The sequence below is a fragment of the Eleutherodactylus coqui genome, chromosome 4 (genome assembly GCF_035609145.1).
Source record: "Eleutherodactylus coqui strain aEleCoq1 chromosome 4, aEleCoq1.hap1, whole genome shotgun sequence".
Lineage (NCBI taxonomy): Eukaryota > Metazoa > Chordata > Amphibia > Anura > Eleutherodactylidae > Eleutherodactylus > Eleutherodactylus coqui.
This window is the reverse complement of record NC_089840.1, coordinates 274,433,804-274,453,636: the sequence shown is the minus strand read 5'-3', so window position 1 is coordinate 274,453,636 and position 19,833 is coordinate 274,433,804. Positions and strand designations below refer to the sequence as shown.

The 19,833-nt window shown below is 44.6% G+C and overlaps 2 protein-coding genes across 2 annotated transcripts in view; both read right to left on the bottom strand.

The window, feature by feature from the left end:
• LOC136624386 (zinc finger protein ZFP2-like) overlaps positions 1 to 19,833 on the bottom strand; it is a 190,336-nt gene that overhangs the window by 75,982 nt on the left and 94,521 nt on the right. The gene's annotated exons all lie outside the window — the stretch shown is intronic.
• LOC136624331 (zinc finger protein 585A-like) overlaps positions 1 to 19,833 on the bottom strand; it is a 95,366-nt gene that overhangs the window by 22,499 nt on the left and 53,034 nt on the right. Inside the window, exon 8 of the mRNA XM_066598253.1 lies at positions 9,180 to 9,661. Coding sequence (XP_066454350.1) covers positions 9,180 to 9,661 — 482 coding nt within the window. The remainder of the gene's footprint in view (positions 1 to 9,179; positions 9,662 to 19,833) is intronic.

Below are 19,833 nucleotides of genomic sequence, written 5' to 3'. Positions count from 1 at the left end.
ATGGGAAGTGTGTGTGGACCCACAGCATGGGTGGGTGCCAGGAAGCCACTGACGGTAAGGGCAGTAAGTCCGAGAGAGGAGCAGACAGGATTCAGAGGAAGAGCTGCTGGACGATGAGGTAACTGACCCCACCTGGCTTGCTATGCCTACTGAAGACAGGGCTTCAGAGGGTGGGGGGGAAGTGCAGCAGCAGAACAGGTTGGAAGAGGCAGTGGGATGGCCAGGGGGAGAGGCAGGGCCAGAGCAAATAATCCCTCAACTGTTCCCCACAGCACCCCCTCGCAGCAAGTCCTCCGTGCAGAGGGCTACGTGTTCGAAGGTCTGGAGGTTTTTTAATGAGAGCGCGGACGACCGACGAACAATGGTGTGCAACCTCTGCCACACCAAGATCAGCAGGGGAGCCACCACTACCAGTCTGACCCCCACCACCAGCATGCGCAGCCATATGATGGCCAAGCACACAACGAGATGGAACGAAGGCCATTTACGGCCTATCGGTCACACCACTGCCTCTTCCGCTGTGCCATAACCTGGCACACAGATCCAATCCCCCTCCCAGGATGCAGGCACGAGCGCCTCCCGGCCTGCACCCACACCCTCATGTCCAAGGTGCTCCACTGCCTCCAGCAATGTCTCCCAGCGCAGCATTCAGCTGTCGCTAACACAAGTGTTGGAGCAAAAGCCGAAATACGCGGCCACCCACCCGCATGCACAATCTTTAACGTGCATATTGCAAAATCACTCTGGCTTAAGATGCTGCCATACAGGCTAGTCGAAACTTTCCAAAACATGATGGCGGCAGTGGTCCCTCGATCCCCAGTCGCCACTATTTTTGCCGATGCGCCGTCCCCACCCTACACCATTATGTCTCGCGCAACATAAACCATGCCCTCACCAATACGGTTACTTGGAAGGTCCCCTTAACAATGGACATATATACAAGTGCTGGCGGGCAGAAACACTACATCTCCCTGACGACACATTGGGTGAACTTGGTCGAAGCTGGGACTGAGTCAGATCCTGGGACCGCTCATGTGCTACCCACACCAAGGATAGCGGGTACTACCTCAGTGATGGTTTCTCTGGCGTATTATGCCACCTCCTCCAAAACTCCCTGCTCCTCCTCCTCCACCTCTACCTCTCAATTAAGAAGTGTTAGCACGTCACCAGCAGTCGGTAGCGCAAGGTGCAGCAGCACTGCAGTGGGGGGCATCAGCAAGCCTTGCTGAAACTACTCAGCTTATGTGACAAGAGGCACACCGCCCAAGAGCTGTTACAGGGTTTGACGGAGCAGACCGATCTCTGGCTTTTGCCGCTGAACTTCCAACCAGGCATGGTCGTGTGTGACAATGGGCGTAACCTGGTGGTGGCTCTGCAGCTTGGCAGCCTCACACACATACCATGCCTGGCCCACGTGTTCAATCTGGTTGTTCGGCGCTTTCTGAAAAACTACCCCCACTTGTCTGACCTGCTCGACAAGCTGCGCCGCGTGTGCGCACATTTCCGCAAGTCCACCACTCATGCTGCCACCCTCAGGATACTGCAACATAGCTGCCAAAGCACCGACTGCTGTGCGACGTGCCGGAATTCTACGCTGCACATGCTGGCCAGGCTGTACGAGCAGCGTAGAGCAATAGTGGAATACCAGCTGCAACATGGGTGGCGGAGTGGTAGTCAGCCACAATTCTTTACTGAGGAGTGGGCATGGATGGCAGACATCTGTCAGGTCCTCGGAAACTTTGAGGAGTCTACACCAATGGTGAGCGGCGATGCAGCCATTATCAGTGTAACCATCCCGCTGCTTTGCCTGCTGAGAAGTTTGCTGCCAAGCATAAAGGCCGAAGCTTTACGGTTAGAACAGGAGATACATGATGATAGTATGTCACTTGATAGGTAGACCACCCTCACGCCCGTTTCTCAGTGCATCTTGGAGGGGAAGCAGGAGGAAGAGCAGGGGGATGAGACTGATGTCCACACTGCAGAGGGTACCCATGCTATTTCCCTCACATCTGTTCAGCATGTATGGGCTGAAGAGGAGGAGGAGGATCATGAGAGTCATCCTCCTAGTGAGGACAGCGATATGTTGCGTACTGGGACTCTGGCATACATGGCTGACTTAATGTTAGGCCGCCTTTCCTGTGACCCTCGCATTAGATGCATTCTGGCCAACACAGATTACTGGGTGTACACCCTTCTCGACCCAAGGTATAAGGAGAACCTTTGCACTCTCATTCCCGAAGAAGAAAGGAGAACAAGACTGATGCAATACCACAAGACCCTGGTGGAAAAGCTGATGCTAACGTTCCCATCTGACAGCGCTAGCGGTAGAGGACGTAGTTCAGAGGGCCAACTAGCAGTGGAGGCGTGGGGATCAAGCAGCATGTCCAGCGCAAGCAGGGGAACATTGTCCAAGGACTTTACCAGTTTAATGGCTCCCCAGCCAGACTGTGTCACCACTCCCCAGTCTAGGCTGAGTCGGAGGGAACACTGTAAAAAGATGGTCAGGGAGTACATAGCCAACCGTACCAATGTCCTCCGTAATCCCTCTGCTCCATACAACTATTGGGTGTCAAAGCTGGACACGTGGCACGAATTTGAGCTGTACGCCTTGGAGGTGCTGACCTGCCCTGCCGCTAGCATCTTATCAGAGAGGGTGTTTAGTGCTGCTGGCGGGGGGGGGGGGGGGGGATCATCACGGATAAGCGTACCCGCCTGTCATCTGACAGTGCCATCATGCTTACACTCATTAAGATGAACAAAGGCTGGATTTCCCCTGACTTCTCTTCTCCACCTGGTGGAAAGCAGCGGAATATAAGGATTCTTTAATCTAGAACAGGAGAATCATACACCCTCTATCACCCCAAAAAAGGGGAGAAGTTGCTTGGTCTATTTCTCTGTGATCTTCCTTCTCCTCCTCCAAACCCAGCATGTCAGCACGGTGAACAGCCAATTTTTTAGAGGGCCTAAAGGCTCTGTTAAAGCAATTTTTTAGGAGGGCTTCCCCCAGACTTTGTTGGCAAATTTAGCAACTACAAGCTCTATCTTTAAAAAATATTTCTGGGTTTCACCTGCACTATGGGTAAACCAACTTTTCATGGGTACACCTGTACTCTTGGTACACAAATATTTCCGGGCTTCGTCTATACTCAGAGCAAACCAATTTTTCCGGGCTTCGTCCAAACTCATAGCAAACCAATTTTTACGGGCTTCGTCCAAACTCACAGCAAACCAATTTTTCAGGCCTTCGCTTACATTATAGCAAAACAATTTTTCCGGGCTTCGCCTATACTCTTATTAAATAAATTTTTCAGGTGTTTGCCTATACTCTAGTACACCAATATTTTAGGAAGTTGGCTAGACTCTTGGTACAGAAATATTTCAGGGGTTCGCTTATACTCTCGCTACAGAAAGGTTTCGGGGGCTTGCCTATAATGTGGGTACACAAGGGTTTCCCATTGCGGTTTTCAGCTATCTGACACATACAGAGTGAATTGTGTGGGTACACAAGGGTTTCCCATTGCGGTGTTCAGCTATCTGACACATACACAGAATGAATTGTGTGGGAACTCAAGGGTTTTCCATAGCGATGTAACTGACGGCCCATTGGGTCACACACGGTGGAGGCTGGGACCAAGTCTGACCCTGGGCCCGCTCACGTGCTTCCCACACAGAGGATTGCGGGTCCTACCTCGGTCACGGATTCTCTAGCTTATTATGCTACCTCCTCCTCCTGCTTGGGGTCTGGGGGATCAGCACTAGTCGACATGTATTTGCTCTCGGGTTACCCATAGCTTGCAGGAAGGGCATGACAGGTTCTGGTCATGCGCAGTAGATTGATGGGACGCCCTGTACTTGGCGCTGGCTCTGACGCTATGAGACACCTCCTGACGCACGTGAGTGGTTTTAATTCTAATTATGTACTATATATATATATATATGTATGTATAATCAGCAGTTGGTGTTTAAGCTGGATGAAGGCCACAGTTTAGTTGGCCGAAACGTCGCTGTGATTATGCTACACGTTATGCAATAAAGGATGGATGGAAGGTTTACTCCTGATTCTACTGGTTAATTGATTGAAGATCCTATGTGCTGCCTGTACTCTACATGCTTATTGTTCTTTGCTTGGATCTTTGGCGTCCAGGATCCGGACTGTGGGCATGCACGGCGAGTACTCCTTCAGTATAGTGGAGTTATTTTATGTGGTGCTGCTGTTACAACACATTAACATGGGGATCAGCGCTAGTTGACATGTATTTGCTTTCGTGTTACCACAATTATCTGAGACACTGGTTTGGACCAAACAAAAGAAGCGTAACTGAATTAATGAGACATTCACAGCAGTACTAGCATCCGCGTCTGTTTTATGCCCATGTTTGTTGTGCCTAGTAGTGCGCACTAGGCTTTCGCAAGCATCCCGGCTGTATAACAGGTCAACTCATTGTACACTGCCTTTTTTTGGGTGTCCGCTGACGTATAATGCCCCGAGTGGTAAACAGCCGGATTGGTTTAGGTCTGATAAACACACACATCTCTGGGGTTCAGCGCTGGTCGGCATGTATTATTTCTCGTGTTTTGTGTTACTGCAGTTATCCGAGATATTGCATTGGAGCATTCACAGGAAGCGTAACTGATTTAATGAGACTTTCACAGGGTCTCTGTATACCTGGGGTGGCCTACTTTTGCGACTCCTTCTTCAAACCAATCTTTGGTGTTAGTATGCGCTGCTGCATTGTGGAGATGTGTAGAAGTACTGGCATCTGAGTCCCCTTTATGCCCACGTTTGCGGCTCCAGACAATTTTGTGATGGAGGTGGCACAAGATTGGAATTATGATTGTATGTTAATTTATCAGCAATTTTCATCAGCATTGTGGGCTGCAATTTGAAAGAGGGTCGCTGCCAGGCCCTGACAACCCTCTGCAGTGTCTCCGGTTCTTCCTCATCCAGTACACACTTATAATTAGACATGAGGGTGGTGTGGCTATCAAGCGAGTATGTGGCATGAGGGCAGCTGAACACTGTGCAGTGAAAATTTTGTGTGTGCTGTGGACACAAACTCGTGCGGGGGGTTGGACAGCAATGCCAGCATGTAACCCAGGAGAAAACGCAGTGGTGTCACACGCAGGCAGTGATTGTCCTTCGTTGCACCTAGTGTGGTGCTTAGCTAAGATGTGCCAGCGTGTGTGCATTGCTGCTTATGGTCTGTCCCAGGTGAATTGTTATGGGGGTAACCACCAGGCTCTTGCCCACAATTTAGTTTAATAGTGTGACCTGGGAGCCTCAGATGCACCCATGCATGCTCGCCTTGCTGTTCCCTATCTGTTTCTGTGGAGTTTCCATCGCTTTCTGACGTTTTCAGGTGATTCACACAACCTCCCCTATGTGGAGCATGGGTCAGCATGAAAAATGCTCTAGTCTCCCATTGACTTCATGAGGTTCGCTACTTGAAAAGAGCTCTCGAGCATTATAAAGTTTGACTTGAACAACGCTCACCCGAGCATTTTGGTGCTCGCTCATCTCTACTCGGGAGGAATTGTAACTTACTCAGCATAATCTTATTAGCACAACGAGCTTGACCAAGTTCTTGGTACAGAATCCAATTTGTAGACTGCCTAGAATCATGAGAACTACTGTCTGAGCCAGATGACCTGGCTATACCTTGAAAGGACTGCCCATATCTTACTGGGCCTTCACTCTTACCCACAGGCTAATGTACTAGTTATGTTATCATGTGTGTATGTATCTTTAAGTGTTTATCATAAAAGCATTTTTTTGATTGGAGAAAAAGAGGTTAATTAGAATCTTCCTCAACCACTCCATTTCCGCATTGGATGTCAGATGTCCTTTTCCCCCATTGACCATTCTGACATATGGCAACAGCTTTGGAATTGGCTGGTAGACAGTGGAGTGACAGTGAGGGGAGGCCTGTGGTTGTGTACAGAAAAGGGAAAGTCCTGCATGGCAGTTGGAAAGGAGTGAGGATCAAAATAGTTTAAAGAAGAAAGTTAGAGAAAAGAAGACTACATTAAGAAAAAGAAAGATATAAGAAAATGACTATGTATAGAGAAAGTTATGAATAGAGAAGAAAACTATTGAATTTAAGAAATAAAGATCATCCTCAAATTCCACCAAAGACATCTATTATGTGCCCTCTGCCAGAAGAGAACTGTGAATAAAAGTGACATATTTTTTCATGCATTACCCCCGACTCCTGGAGTTTCCTTTTAATCTAAGGCCATCTGCACTGTAACAAGCACTATACCACCCTCCAGGAAGAGGAACTACAATTCTCAACCACCAATTCACTAAAAATCTTTTGTTCATAGTGATATAAGGGTGGGAGTGCAACTACCTGGTTGCCCCTCTATCAGGCCGTGCTATGGACTGGCGTCATCACAATTAACATCATCATCCCTACTTGACTGTCATTTAAGGGAAAGCAGGAATAATAGCCACTGTGGAGGATGAGTATCTGGCCTGAGACTACTGCTTGCATGGTCTGCAAAAAAAACCAAAAACAATACTACCACCCCCTTTGTGGCACAGCACACTGCAATAGGCCTCTCCCTCAACTCAGAACAGGGCCTACCACTCACTGCTGAGCCTAGCCATTTCCTCGGCTCTACCCACTGGTAGGAGTAAGGGGGGAGGGATGTTAAGAGACCCTGCCTGGAGGGTCACCACTGGGGCTCCGTAGATGCCACTGGGCCCAAGGCACCATATCCACATTGAAACCACACAGCACATCTGCAACCTGCTGCTGAAGCCACTCCCAGCATCGATGCTGCCTCCAACCTTAAATATTATGACAACGCTCAATTGCCTGTATTATAAAATCAATTTACACCCGGGTACTGCAGTTTTACTACAACTAATGGAAAATATGATGATTGAGATTCTGTGCTAAGGCTTTATTCACACGGGCTACAAAACCACATGTATGTGAATGAACCCATTGGAAACTATGGGCTTTGCGCGATTTTGTAGCCCTTGTTAAGAAGGCCAAAGAAGCAGCCAGCAGGATAAAACCCAGGGTCTGATATTAGATTGGTGTCCTATGTGGTTTTTATTCTGATGAACGCATTTATGTTTTCTCTTTGTGCGTATTATTACATTATTTTCTCCCAATGCACAGCACTCTATGTTCTGTACACCTTCAGAGTAGGTAATCCAAACTGGAGCTATTTTAATGCATTTCCTGTTGATGGTAGAACTGCAGAGCCCAACTGTCACGTATGACCTGGGCACAATGCACACCTCGCCTAGGACAGAAGCAAGACTGTGGCTACATCAGACAAATGGGAAACACAATGCTGCAGTAAGACCACCATTCAACAAAGAAAACATGAAACAAAATAAGAGGTACAACTGACCCCACTTCTAATTGAGAAAGTTCCCTACCTAACAGCAGATTGACCGCTGGGATAAGTGCAAACCTGCTGCATACCTCTCGACCTGCTACCTGACAGTAGGCAAGGAAGAATACTAAATCACAGTGCAAATAATTAAGAGAAAGGAAAATAAACTGCAACTTAAGTGAAAGACTCACAGCAAACTCCAGGGAATCTGGACATAGCTCGCACCATGACCAACTAATCTGAAAACAGGACTTGTGAACAGACATCCAACAATGACTGACAACCACCAAAACACTTTCCTAAAACGCCAACATGCATAAGCAGGTGGAATAACTAAAGTATGTACGAGGTATTGATGCTTATTTAAGATACCTAAAAATTCTTAAGCTCACAAGCCCACAACAAGGGTCCTCATTGTCTTAGGAGTCCCTATTCTAACAAGGCACCTTAATCTCAAGAGTCATGCCTACAAGCAGGGTGATCATTCCTGTAGGGATGGCCCCATGCTGGAACCTAGATACCTGTCTCACTCTAGTTGGTATACAACATATATGCTGAACAGGACACAGTTCACACAAACAGTCAAGGGACATATGCCTTGAACGGGAAGCTGATCATACCAAGTGTCTGGTCATCTATACAGACACTGAACATGTCGCTGTTCACACCAACATGAAATTGCACCCAGAACCTAATGCAAGCAAGCAACACCACAGAAGACCATGCATGACTCCAAAAACCAAGACTTTTAAAGGCAATGAGGTAATGATTGGCTGGCTAGAGAACTCCACTCAAAGCCAGAAAAATCATCCTACACCTGTGGAAGTTTCCATAGAACTAAGAAGGTTCCAGGAGCACAATATGACACCACCTAATTCTCATATAGGTTCACATCAGGTGCAGCTTCTGTTGACTATAGTCAGTAGATGGGCACTGAATTTATGCTACTATAATGGTCATATCCCAGAATTTGTACCTTCTGAACTGAGTTAATCTTCTTTTAGGTGGTCACCCTCCTGCACCAGCTAACCCCTGGGGTATCACTGATGGCTCTTCCTGATAAGCAGCAGTGGAAACATCAGACCCGTATATTGTGATGTACAGAACAGCGATGAGATGGATGGAGAGAAATTATCTTTCTGAAAACCAGAAAGTGTCCCAACTAGTTCCATAAAGTCCGGGATCCTCGGTGTAGTTCTCTCCTCACTATTTCTACATATAACACCTACCAGCTCCCTCATCTCCAGAGGTCTGAGGCGATAGCTTACCAATTACCATATAAAGAACACAAGCAGGTAAGGTTTTACACATTTATTAGTGATTAGTAACAAGTTGAGACTTAGATACATTAATGTGAAATATTCTATACACATAGTTGCTTTACAGATCTGGGATCTAGATGATTTTTAGATAACCAACATTAATTGGCAGTTGTATTTCTTAATCATCTTGTAATAAATGTAACTTCCCTTTGACTTTTAATGTTAGATGGTTTACTTGTACTATTTATCAGTTTAAAAAAAAAGATAACTTCTTCCCTAATACGTTAATTAAGTTAAAAAGAGGAGATTTGCGAGTGCAGTATTTGCCAGATTCAAAACATTAATATGATCTTTCCTATGTGAGTTTTTTGGTAGTCAACAGGATTTGACTTCAAGTAAAATATTCCTAACTTGCAGGCTATAAAAAAAGCATTCTCCCCAGTATGACCTCTGATGTCAAAGAAGATTTGATTTAGCTGTAAACATTTCCTTCAATGAGGACATTAATAGTTTCTCCCCTGTGTGAATTCTTTGATGTGCAGTAAGATTTGATTTCACACTAAAACATTGCTCACATTCAGAACATGAAAATGGCTTCTCCCCTGTGTGAATTCTCTGATGTTTAACTAGATCTGTTTTACTGTTAAAACTTTTCCCACATTCAGAACATGCAAATGGCTTATTTCCTGTGTGAGTTCTCTGATGTATCACAAGATGTGATTTAGTGGTAAAACATTTTCCACATTCAGAACATGCAAATGGCTTCTCTCCTGTGTGACTTCTCTGATGTACAGCAAGATGTGATTTAGTGGTAAAACATTTCCCACATCCAGAACATGAAAATGGCTTCTCTCCTGTGTGACTTCTCTGATGTACAACAAGATGTGCTTTAGTGGTAAAACATTTCCCACATCCAGAACATGAAAATGGCTTTTCTCCTGTGTGAATTTTCTGATGTTTACCAAGATATGATTTTTTCTTAAAACATTTCCCACATTCAGAACATGAATAGGACTTCTCACTTGTATGAATTCTCTGATGTAATACTAGAGTTCCTTTCCAGTTAAAACATTTCCCACACTCAGGACATGAATATGGCCTCTCCCCTGTGTGAACTCTTTGATGTTCAATGTCTGTTCCGTAAGTTTTATTTTGTTTAACATTCTGTAATGAATCAGAAGATGGAACCTGTTCAGAAGGATCAGAGGATAGATCTTTGCTGTGAAGGGCTGAGGGTATATTTGAGGTAATAGCAGGCTCTTCATATGTATCTTGTATGATACCAGGATCTTCCACTTTACAATCTGTTGATATCAGATGTCCCTCGGAGCTGCTGGTGTCGTCATCTGCCAAGAATGAAATGGATTTTCATATTTTTGAATATAATATTACAATTATACTGATAATTAATAGCATTTGTGTATAAAATGCTCATACAAGTTGTAAGCAGATATAGAAAAAGAAAAAAGTCCGCCACCGCCTTGGGACTCTAAAGACTTACAATACACCCGGTGGTCAGGAGGTTATAATAAACAGACTTTACTAATGCCATGCGTTTCGGCGTTTTTCAGTATGCCTTTTTCAAGCACAAAATACATTTATAGCGTACACACACACACACACACTTCATAAATTAAAAAACAGTTAGGCCTCGGTCACACGGGCATTTTTCCCTGCGATTTGCGGATCGCATGATGGATGCGCATCCACAAATCGCTTGGCCGGGGGGAAAAAAAATAATTAAAAAACGCCAGAAAAAAACTGCTCCTAGCCGCGTTTCAATAGAAACGGGCCGGAGCAGTTCAGCGCATTGAATTCAATGGAGCCGGCAATACAGCTTAAAAAGGGCTTAAAAATATAAGCCCTTCCCTGAAATTCATCCAGAAATGTGTACACACGTACACACACACACACACACACACACACACACACACACACACACACACACGGCAGACGGAGTTCAGCCGCGGCCGGCAGTTCTCCTGAACTGCTGTGAGTAGTATTCAGCAGCCGGGGCTTTAAAATCCCCGCCTGCTGAATGAGCTGCCTCTGATTGGTCACAGCCTGACCAATCAGAGGCAGCTCTCACTCACACCCACTCATGAATTCATGAATGGGTGAGTGAGTGCTGCCTCTAATTGGCTCAGCGCAGGGACCAATCAGGGGCAGCTCATTCAACAGGCGGGGATTTTAAAGCCCCGGCTGCTGAATACTACTCACAGCAGTTCAGGAGAACTGCGGCCGGCCACGGCTGAACTCCGTCTGCCAGGACCAGGTGAGTATATATTTTTTTTGTTTTTACACATTTTAGGATGATTTTCAGGGAAGGGCTTATATTTTTAAGCCCTTCCCGAAAATTCATCCCGCGCTCGCCGGCAGCCCATTGCTTTCAATGGAGCCGGCTGTATTGCCGGCTCCATTGAATTCAATGGGCGAACATTGTTCTTCTCTGCCACAGCTGTTACATCTTTGTAGTATATGTTCTCAATGGGGTCGGCTCTTCTCTATATGCGCCCCATTGAGCGCATATAGAGAAGAGAACAGGAATCGCAGATCGCAGTTAGGTGCGATGTGCGATTTCTGTTCTATCATTTATCGGACGAGCGCATAAAAAGCGCTCATGTGTCCGATACCATTACAAAGCAATGGTTCTATAAAAATCGCCAGACGCATGCGCATGCGCAAAACGCGTGAAAAAATGCCCGTCTGACCGAGGCCTTAGAATGTTTGTGACGGATGGCAGTGCAGCAACAGCGGCGTCAGACTGGGAGGAGCCTTTTGCTCAGGTGATAAGAAACGTCACAGATTTCCAGGGTGGATCCCAATACACGCTCCTTCTTCCCTTCATTCATAAGAACCAAGGAGCACAGCGTGCGCTCCCATTGTATGACAGGATGACGTCATCGTTTTCCCCGCACTGGGTTCTGTGCTGCAATTTAATAAAACTTTTTCATAAAAAGAAATTCATATAGAAAATAAAACAAATACTATAAATTTATAAAGATTATCTGTAGAAACAGTAAATCCCTCTTATGAGTATCCAAACCCAAAGAGAGTATGTCAAAAAGTGTATATGTCATTTATAGAGATGAGCGAATCTACTCGTTTTGAGTAATTACTCAATCGAGCACCGCGATTTGAGTACTTCCATACTCGGGTGAAAAGATTCGGGGGGCGGCGTGGCGGAGCGGGGGGGGGGGGGGTAGCAGCGGGGAACAGGGGGGAGCCCTCTCTTTCTCCCTCTCCCCCCCCCCCCCCACGAGTACGGAAGCACTCCAAAATCGCGGCGCGCGGGTGAAAAAGGGGCGTGGCCGAGTAGGTTCGCTCATCTCTAGTCATTTATAATTAAAATAATTCATTCTATAAGTATAGATGTAATAATTAAACAATTTAATAATTTCATAAGACAATGAAATCCTAAAACCTTCTAGATAATGTTAACTTATAGCTTAACATTATAGCTTCATTGTAATTCATATTTAATAAAACCCCAATAAATGGCTCGTGGCTGGCCTATTCTCTTATCTAAAACGCCCCAATTACCCCTTTCTAATTTCAACATGAAAAGCATGGCAGAAATTCCACAAAATAACCTCACTACACCCACATTTCTCACTATATCTAACATCACTAAATAACCCGTATTTCCAGGCCAATTTCTCACATGGCGATATCAGTCACTGGCACGACGGGTAAATAGTCAATATTGAATCTATTAGACCGAAACACACACAACAGTATGTCCCGTTGATCTGCAGGCTAAATGCCCACAAATTCACTTCACCTTCTTCCCAGATCTACAGGCCAGAAGCTATATAGACAAGAGTATTGCTTAAAATATCTGTAACTGAGTGGCTGGACTGAACCAGTCGCAACTGAAGCATTCTCCTGGAGCGAGATGCCATATAACCAGAACCTACCAATTTCTAAACTTCCTGATAGACCAGCGATGGTGAACCTTTTAAAGACTGAGTGCCCAAACTGCAACCCAAAACTCACTTATTTAGTGTTAAGTGCCGTCACGTCAGGGGGCGGGGCTTATCACGGCGTATGATTATACCCCTGTCATTCTAAAAAGGACAGAGCCGCTTCAGAATAGACAGGATGCAGATTGACTGCTTTTTGGATGTGGAAATACTGCAGAATGTACCCAGCGGAACTTTGTGGAAAATTCTGCAGCATTTCCGCATCCGAAAAGCAGTCAAAATCTGCACCCTGTCTATTTTGAAGTGGCCCTGCCCAATTCTGCCACAAGCAAACATACCCCAGCAATAATAGTGACCCCCCTCCCCACGGCAGCCCCCCTGCAGAATAGTGACACCCCACAGCGGCCCCAGTAGAATAGTGACACCCCACGGCGGAACCTTGTAGAATAGTGACACCCCACGGCGGCCCCCCATTATGTGTAAGCTTCACTGGAAAATAACCCTCCAGACCAGGTAAAATAAAAAAGCAAACAAGAATGCATAAGCTGACCTCTCCTGCAGTGCCAGCTACCAGCAGGTGTCCTGGTGCCGCCGTTCCCTTCAGCGTCCACTGCCAGCGGCTGTGGTCCTTCCACCGCCACTGCATGTGGTGCTGCTGCCGCCGCCGCTGCCCCAGCCTCTCGGGATGCGACGATGCTGCTGACGCTTCCTCTCCTCAAGCCACAAACGCCTCCAGCCAATCACAAGCTGGGGGCGTGAGTACATGTCAAATTCCACCAAGTTAAAACTAATTAGCTGGTTTCTGAAGGAGGGGTATAGCTGAAAGAAGGAGCGAACACTTTCTTTTGCGTTTTGTCCACCTCTTTGTGGCAGTAGCTATACCCACAGGTTTTATCTGGGTCTACCAATGCAATCAATCAAAAAATATAGATTTTTTAAAATTTTGATTAAATATATAAAAAAAAAAAATAATAAAAAACAAATAAAACAATTATTACTAGATTCATAAAGGTCTACTTAAATCTGTCACAAAAAAACAATAGGCAGTTAAAGAAGAATTGCATTTTTTTGGTCACTCCAAGAAAAAAATTGAATGAAAAGCTAATCAAAAAGTTATGTTCCCCAAAATAGTAGAGATACAAAACTATAGGTTGCCCTGCAAAAAGCGAGCCGTCACAAAATCCTATCAATGGGAAAATGAAAAAAATAATGCGGGTAAAATATAGCGTTAGAAAGACACTTTTTTAAAACAAAAAGGCATTTAATTTTTAACCCCTTAAAGGGGTTGTCTCGCGAAATCAAGTGGGTCTATACACTTCTGTATGGCCATATTAATGCACTTTGTAATACACATCGTGCATTAAATATGAGCCATACAGAAGTTATTCACTTACCTGCTCCGTTGCTAGCGTCCCCGTCACCATGGTTCCGTCTAATTCTGATGTCTTCTTGCTTTTTTAGACGCGCTTGCGCTGTGCGGTCTTCTCCCTTCGGCTCCGCTCGGCAGCATTGGCGTTTTGGCTCCGCCCCCTTGTACGCGTCATCGCGTAGCTCCGCCCCATGACGTGGCCGGTTCCAGCCTCCTGATTGGCTGGAATCGGCATGTGACGGGGGCGGAGCTACGCGATGACGCGGACAAGGGGGCGGAGCCAAAACGCCAATGCTGCCGAGCGGAGCCGAAGGGAGAAGACCGCACAGCGCAAGCGCGTCTAAAAAAGCAAGAAGACATCAGAATTAGACGGAACCATGGCGACGGGGACGCTAGCAACGGAGCAGGTAAGTGAATAACTTCTGTATGGCTCATATTTAATGCACGATGTATATTACAAAGTGCATTAATATGGCCATACAGAAGTGCATAACCCCACTTGATTTTGCGAGACAACCCCTTTAAGGACACAACCTATTTTGGCGTTGAGGACCAAACTATTTTTGGTATTTTTTTATCCCCATTTTTCAAAAGCCATAACTTTTATTTTTCCATCGACGCGGCCGTATTAGGGCTCGTTTTTTGCGTGGCGAACTGTAGTTTTTATTGGTACCATTTTTGGGTACATAGACTATAGTGTAAAACTTTTATTATTTTTTTTATGATCGTAGGAGAGAAAAACGCATCAATTCTGCCATAGATTTTTAAGCATTAATTATGCAGCATAAATGACACACTACATTTTTATCTGTGGGTCGGTATGGTTACAGCGATACCAAAATTCTTGTATTTATTTTAGGTTTTTCCACAATAAAAACCCTTTTTTGGAAATTATTTTTTTCTAAACTCACTGCATTCAAAGTGCTATAACTTTTTTATTTTTCCATGGACAAAGCTCTCTAAGGGCTTATTTTTTGCGAGACGAGCTGTAGTTTTTATTGGTACCATTTTGGGGTACACACGTTTTTTTAAATCACTTTTATTGCGTTTTTTGGAAGGCAAAATGCTAAAAATTAGCATTTTGCTTCATTTTTTTTTTAAGCGTTTTTTTTACCGTGCAGGATAAAAAGCATGTTCAATTTATTGTATGCGTCGTTACGGACGTGTCGATACCAAATATGTGGGCTTTTAAATTTTTTATATGCTAATATGACAAAAAGCATAAAAAGGGGGTTTTTCACATTTTTATTTTTTGTACTTTTTTTTTTTTTACACCATCTGTGTCCCTCTGAGGGACTTACACTGCAGGACTGAAGATCGCTACGATAAGGCATGGCAGGACTTCTCTCCTGCCATGCCTTATCGCTTACTATAGCGATCACAGGCTATGGCAATACAGGACGCTGGTATCTGGTGTCCTTTTGCCATAGCAACCAGCTGAGCTCTCGCAATGTTATTTTTCCCAGCAAGAGAAACTAAGTAAACTTGCAGATCTCATACCTTTTAATTGCTAAAAAAATATGTGTTGTAAATGTGAGCTTTTAAGCTTACTCAGAGTTCTTGCTCAGGCATGATGAAATAGATTCGAAGAGGCATGCATATTTATACACACATACTTATGACAAAGCACAGACATGGATGTGATTAATTTTCACTAAAAAGAATATTACCACAGAAATACAAACATACTTAAATAGTCACTAATAAAGATGTGAGGTTTTTATGGCCCCTGAATTAGTGTTAGGGGGTCACCAGGTCAGCAGTGTTATCTGTGCTATAGATGTCTCATACTTCCCATTTACACATGAATCCTTTTGAACAATTCAACCGTGTGTTAAGAGTGTCAATAATTGCTATGAATTTATATTTCTAAAGTCTTCTATAGCTTTGTGACTTGAAATTCCCTTTCAGTATAATAACTTTCATGTCTTCTATGTTGTGACCTTGGCTAGAAATGTGCTCTGCCACAGGGAATTCTGTCTTTCTCTGTTTAATTGTGTGGCGATGAGACCTCATCCTGGCTTTCAGTTTTTCTCCTGTTTTTCCAACATAAAGCCCCCCCAACAGGACATTTACTACACAGCATCAGGTACACAACATCTGACGTGGAACATGTGAATGCCCCCGGGATCTTATTGTCCCGCTGTGTGTTGGGGATTTGACTCCTTTCTGCGGTTAGTACATGTAAGCAGGTCTTGCAGCTCGTTACATTAGAGAGATAATTTCGCTTTTGTAGGTCAAAGGGCAATGCACTCCTGATTAGAACATTCCTCACATTTGGAAGTTGCCGATAACGCAGAAAGGGAGGGTCTGGGAATATGGTGTTCAGACGGTCATTCTTGTGTAGAGTATGATGGAGTTTCTTTGCGGTTTTCATTAGTAGCTCTAACTTTTGAATTAGGTCACTACTAGAGGTACACAATCGCTTTCTTCCTTCTCTGTGTATTGAAGTACTTGATTTCTAGGTATCCTGGTGGCTCTGGTGATCTGGTCATCAACTGAGGTGGGATGGTAGCCCCGATTTAAAAATGTCCTTTTAAGATGGTATAAGATGTTCCTGTCTGTCTGTTGGGTTATGGATTTTTAAAAAGCTGCTATCTGGAGTCTCCATGTGCCGGACTGATAGTTTTATACTTCATGTGATTTAAATGTTTGCTTAATTTTTTTGAGTAGCCAATAAGTAAAAAAAAAAATTCTTAACATTGTCTTGGCTGAATAAGGGAACATACAGCTGAAACCCCGACAACACAGACTCTTCTCTACATGTAGTCTCACCTGGGTCGTTATCTGTAGGAATCGCCTCCTTACACGGCTGATTCCCCCTCACATGTGTCTCTGAAGCATCAACAGGGATCGGATCTTCCTCCAGTTTCACCAACTGTGAAACAAATATTGTAAAAGTCATCACACAGTTGGAGAAGTCGTGTGGAAGGTTTTATATGGCCAGAAAAGGTCATTAATTAGTATGAGGAGCCGGAATGACATGACAGCGGTAGTGATCTGGGCCACATAGCTGCAGGTCTCCTGTATAACTCCAACCTGTTGCTTCTTTATTCCAACCAGAAGTCTCCAGAAGCAGAAAATAGTGATAAGATGCGGAGATCTAATGTTTGCAGTCGGCTGTAATCCCGTCATCTCCAGCTTTCTTATTACTCAAGTATCAATAATATAATAAGACTGAACACAAGACCTTCCCAGCCGTCCTACAGACCAGAGGAGAGATTTCATGAGACCTTCTCTCCATCTACCTGATCATCTTGTGGAAGAAGAGGACGGGGACATCTCTCCGCTGATGTTCTCTTACAGGATCTACCTGCAGAAAACAGAGACAGCCACTGAATTCATTCTCTACATACAAATAAAGGCCATATGATTTTAGTCCAGTCCATTACCTGGTGATAGGGGAAGCCGGTGGTCCTCCATCATGACGTCCTTGTACAGATCCTTGTGTCCTTCTAAATACTCCCACTCCTCCATGGAGAAATAGACAGTGACATCCTGACACCTTATAGGAACCTGACAACACAATGATACCGTCATCACCCAGACACGTTATACCGCCATAGCGTTACTGTATAATGTCCCAGCATTCCCAACAGCGTCACCTCTTCAGTCAGCAGCTCAATCATCTTGTTGGTGAGTTCTAGGATCTTCTGTTCATTGATCTCGTCCAGTATGAGGGGGTGAGGTGGAGGCCCTGTGATTGGGCTCAGGGGTCTTCCCCATCCATCAGACACCGGGGCCTGACAGCCATCACTAGAAGTCTTCTTCACTACCATGTAGTCCTGCTTATGGGGAGATACATCCATAAATATTCCTGCAGACATTCCCAGAATCCTTCACCTCTCCAGTTATGGCCAACAATTATTAAGATTCTCCTCACATCTGTGTTCATCATCTCCATTGTTCTACTCAGTCAGAGGGGAAGAAGAACAAAATCATCAGAGTTTTGGTTCCGTTAGATGACAGACAATAATGACCCCCAACAGCCTCTAATTGCCTTATAGAAGATCTGTTGGGTTTCCGTCATTCTACCAGAACAACCGGCTCTATTATTTTCCCGGCATTTATGATGAATCGACAGTAAATCCTCTGCCGTAGATGTGACCAGAGACTGAAATAGATAAGAATGATGGAACGTGACGTCATCCCCAGAATCTCTCACCTCTCCTGTAAGCTGGAAGAGTATCTCTAGGGTGAGGGTGAATATACTCTCTGCCATCTTGTCCCGGTTCCTCTCCATCCTTGTCGAGTCAATCAGGAATATTATCTGATATAGAAGATATCAGCCGAGGATCCTGAATGGAGAGAAGACGAGACAATGTAAACCACCCCAAATCTCTGGATTATAGGGGATTCAAAGACAGCTTTACATAAGGGTGTATTCACACGGGCAATTTTCAGGACAATTTTTATGTGTTCCGGGATGCACAGAAATCACACATGAAAAGAGCCTATTACTTTACATGGGTTAATTTAGAATGATTGCAGCATCTGCTATTTTTGGGTGATATCATATTTTTTGTTTTGGGAGGGGGGGGGGTTAATTAAAAGAAATTTGCCCCACACTGGCGTGCTGTGTGAGGTTTATATGAAGTATTGCGAATTTTCTGTTTTTACTATTTGAACAACGTGCTATATTCACACACTTAATAATCTCATGTGCAGCGCTGCCTTTTTTTCACAAGTCACACATCGCACTCACAGGCAAAAATGCAGATTGCAAGTTCCATATCACTCTTAGTTTATTGGATCAATCTTCTATGCGCCAATGTAAGTGCAGCCTAAGGACACAGGCCCACAGACGTTTAAAGAGTTGCGCCCGAGATCCTCAGCACTTGGCCATCCGATGTGCGGGACACCATACAGTGACAGGTACCATTTTCAGCTTAGAATCAGACAAGAACGGGACATGCTGAAATTTATTTTTACTTATGCTATTCATGTGAACAAACAAACAAGGTTATGCGTTTTCCCCCCTATCAAATGAATGGGCGCTATTTTCACCCGATTTTCATACCGATTGTTTGATCTGAAAATGGATAAAAAATAAAAATCGTCGGTGTGCGTGTACCCTAAAAATGATGAACAAAATAACTCAGTAAATAGGATTTTTTACCGTGAGGTTTATTGACCCGAACTCGGAGTGTCATAGTCATTTCAACTCTGATGCTTTGAATTCTGGTCAGTAAAACCTATGGTCGGCCAGAACGCACATCTATAGCACAGTCGTGGAAATGTGTCCATAATACGCTCATCTAAAACCTGCCCTAAAGGGGTTTGTCACAAAAAAATTGCTAACTTCTGGACCCCACGTAAAATACAAAATAGAGTATACTCTCGTATGCAGCTGAGTGGCTACCACTGCCCAGTGCTGGCCTCCAGTTGTACGTCTCGGAGAAACCCAGGTGACTGCTGCAGCCAAGCAGAGTCTGCAGTATCACCGTCGCAAACTCCTGGCATCATGCCACCAAGCATATTAGCACTGATGCCAGGAGTTCAACCTCTAATTGGAAGCAGCAGTCAAGTAACTTCCGTTGGGGGCTGAGGAGAGGCGAGTATACTTTTTATTTAACGGGTGGCCCAGCAGCTAGAAAAAAAATTTTTTGTCACAAGACGCCTTTAAATATCCAATATGTTAATGTGTTATTTCTCTCCATGACCTGTGCTAAGGTACATCGCTTCCCTCCTGTCCATACATTACCCACCCACGTGCTTCTCTCTGCTAACACATTAAAAACACCCCTCTAATTCTAACTTCACATGCTCGTCTCCAGGATTTTTGTAGAGCAGCACCAATCCTCTGGAATGCTCTACCCCAAAACATCCACACAATCCCTGATGGGCAGAACATCAGACGTGACTTAAAGATGCACCTCTACATAGAAGCATACCAAACCTCCTGATCTGGTCCCCC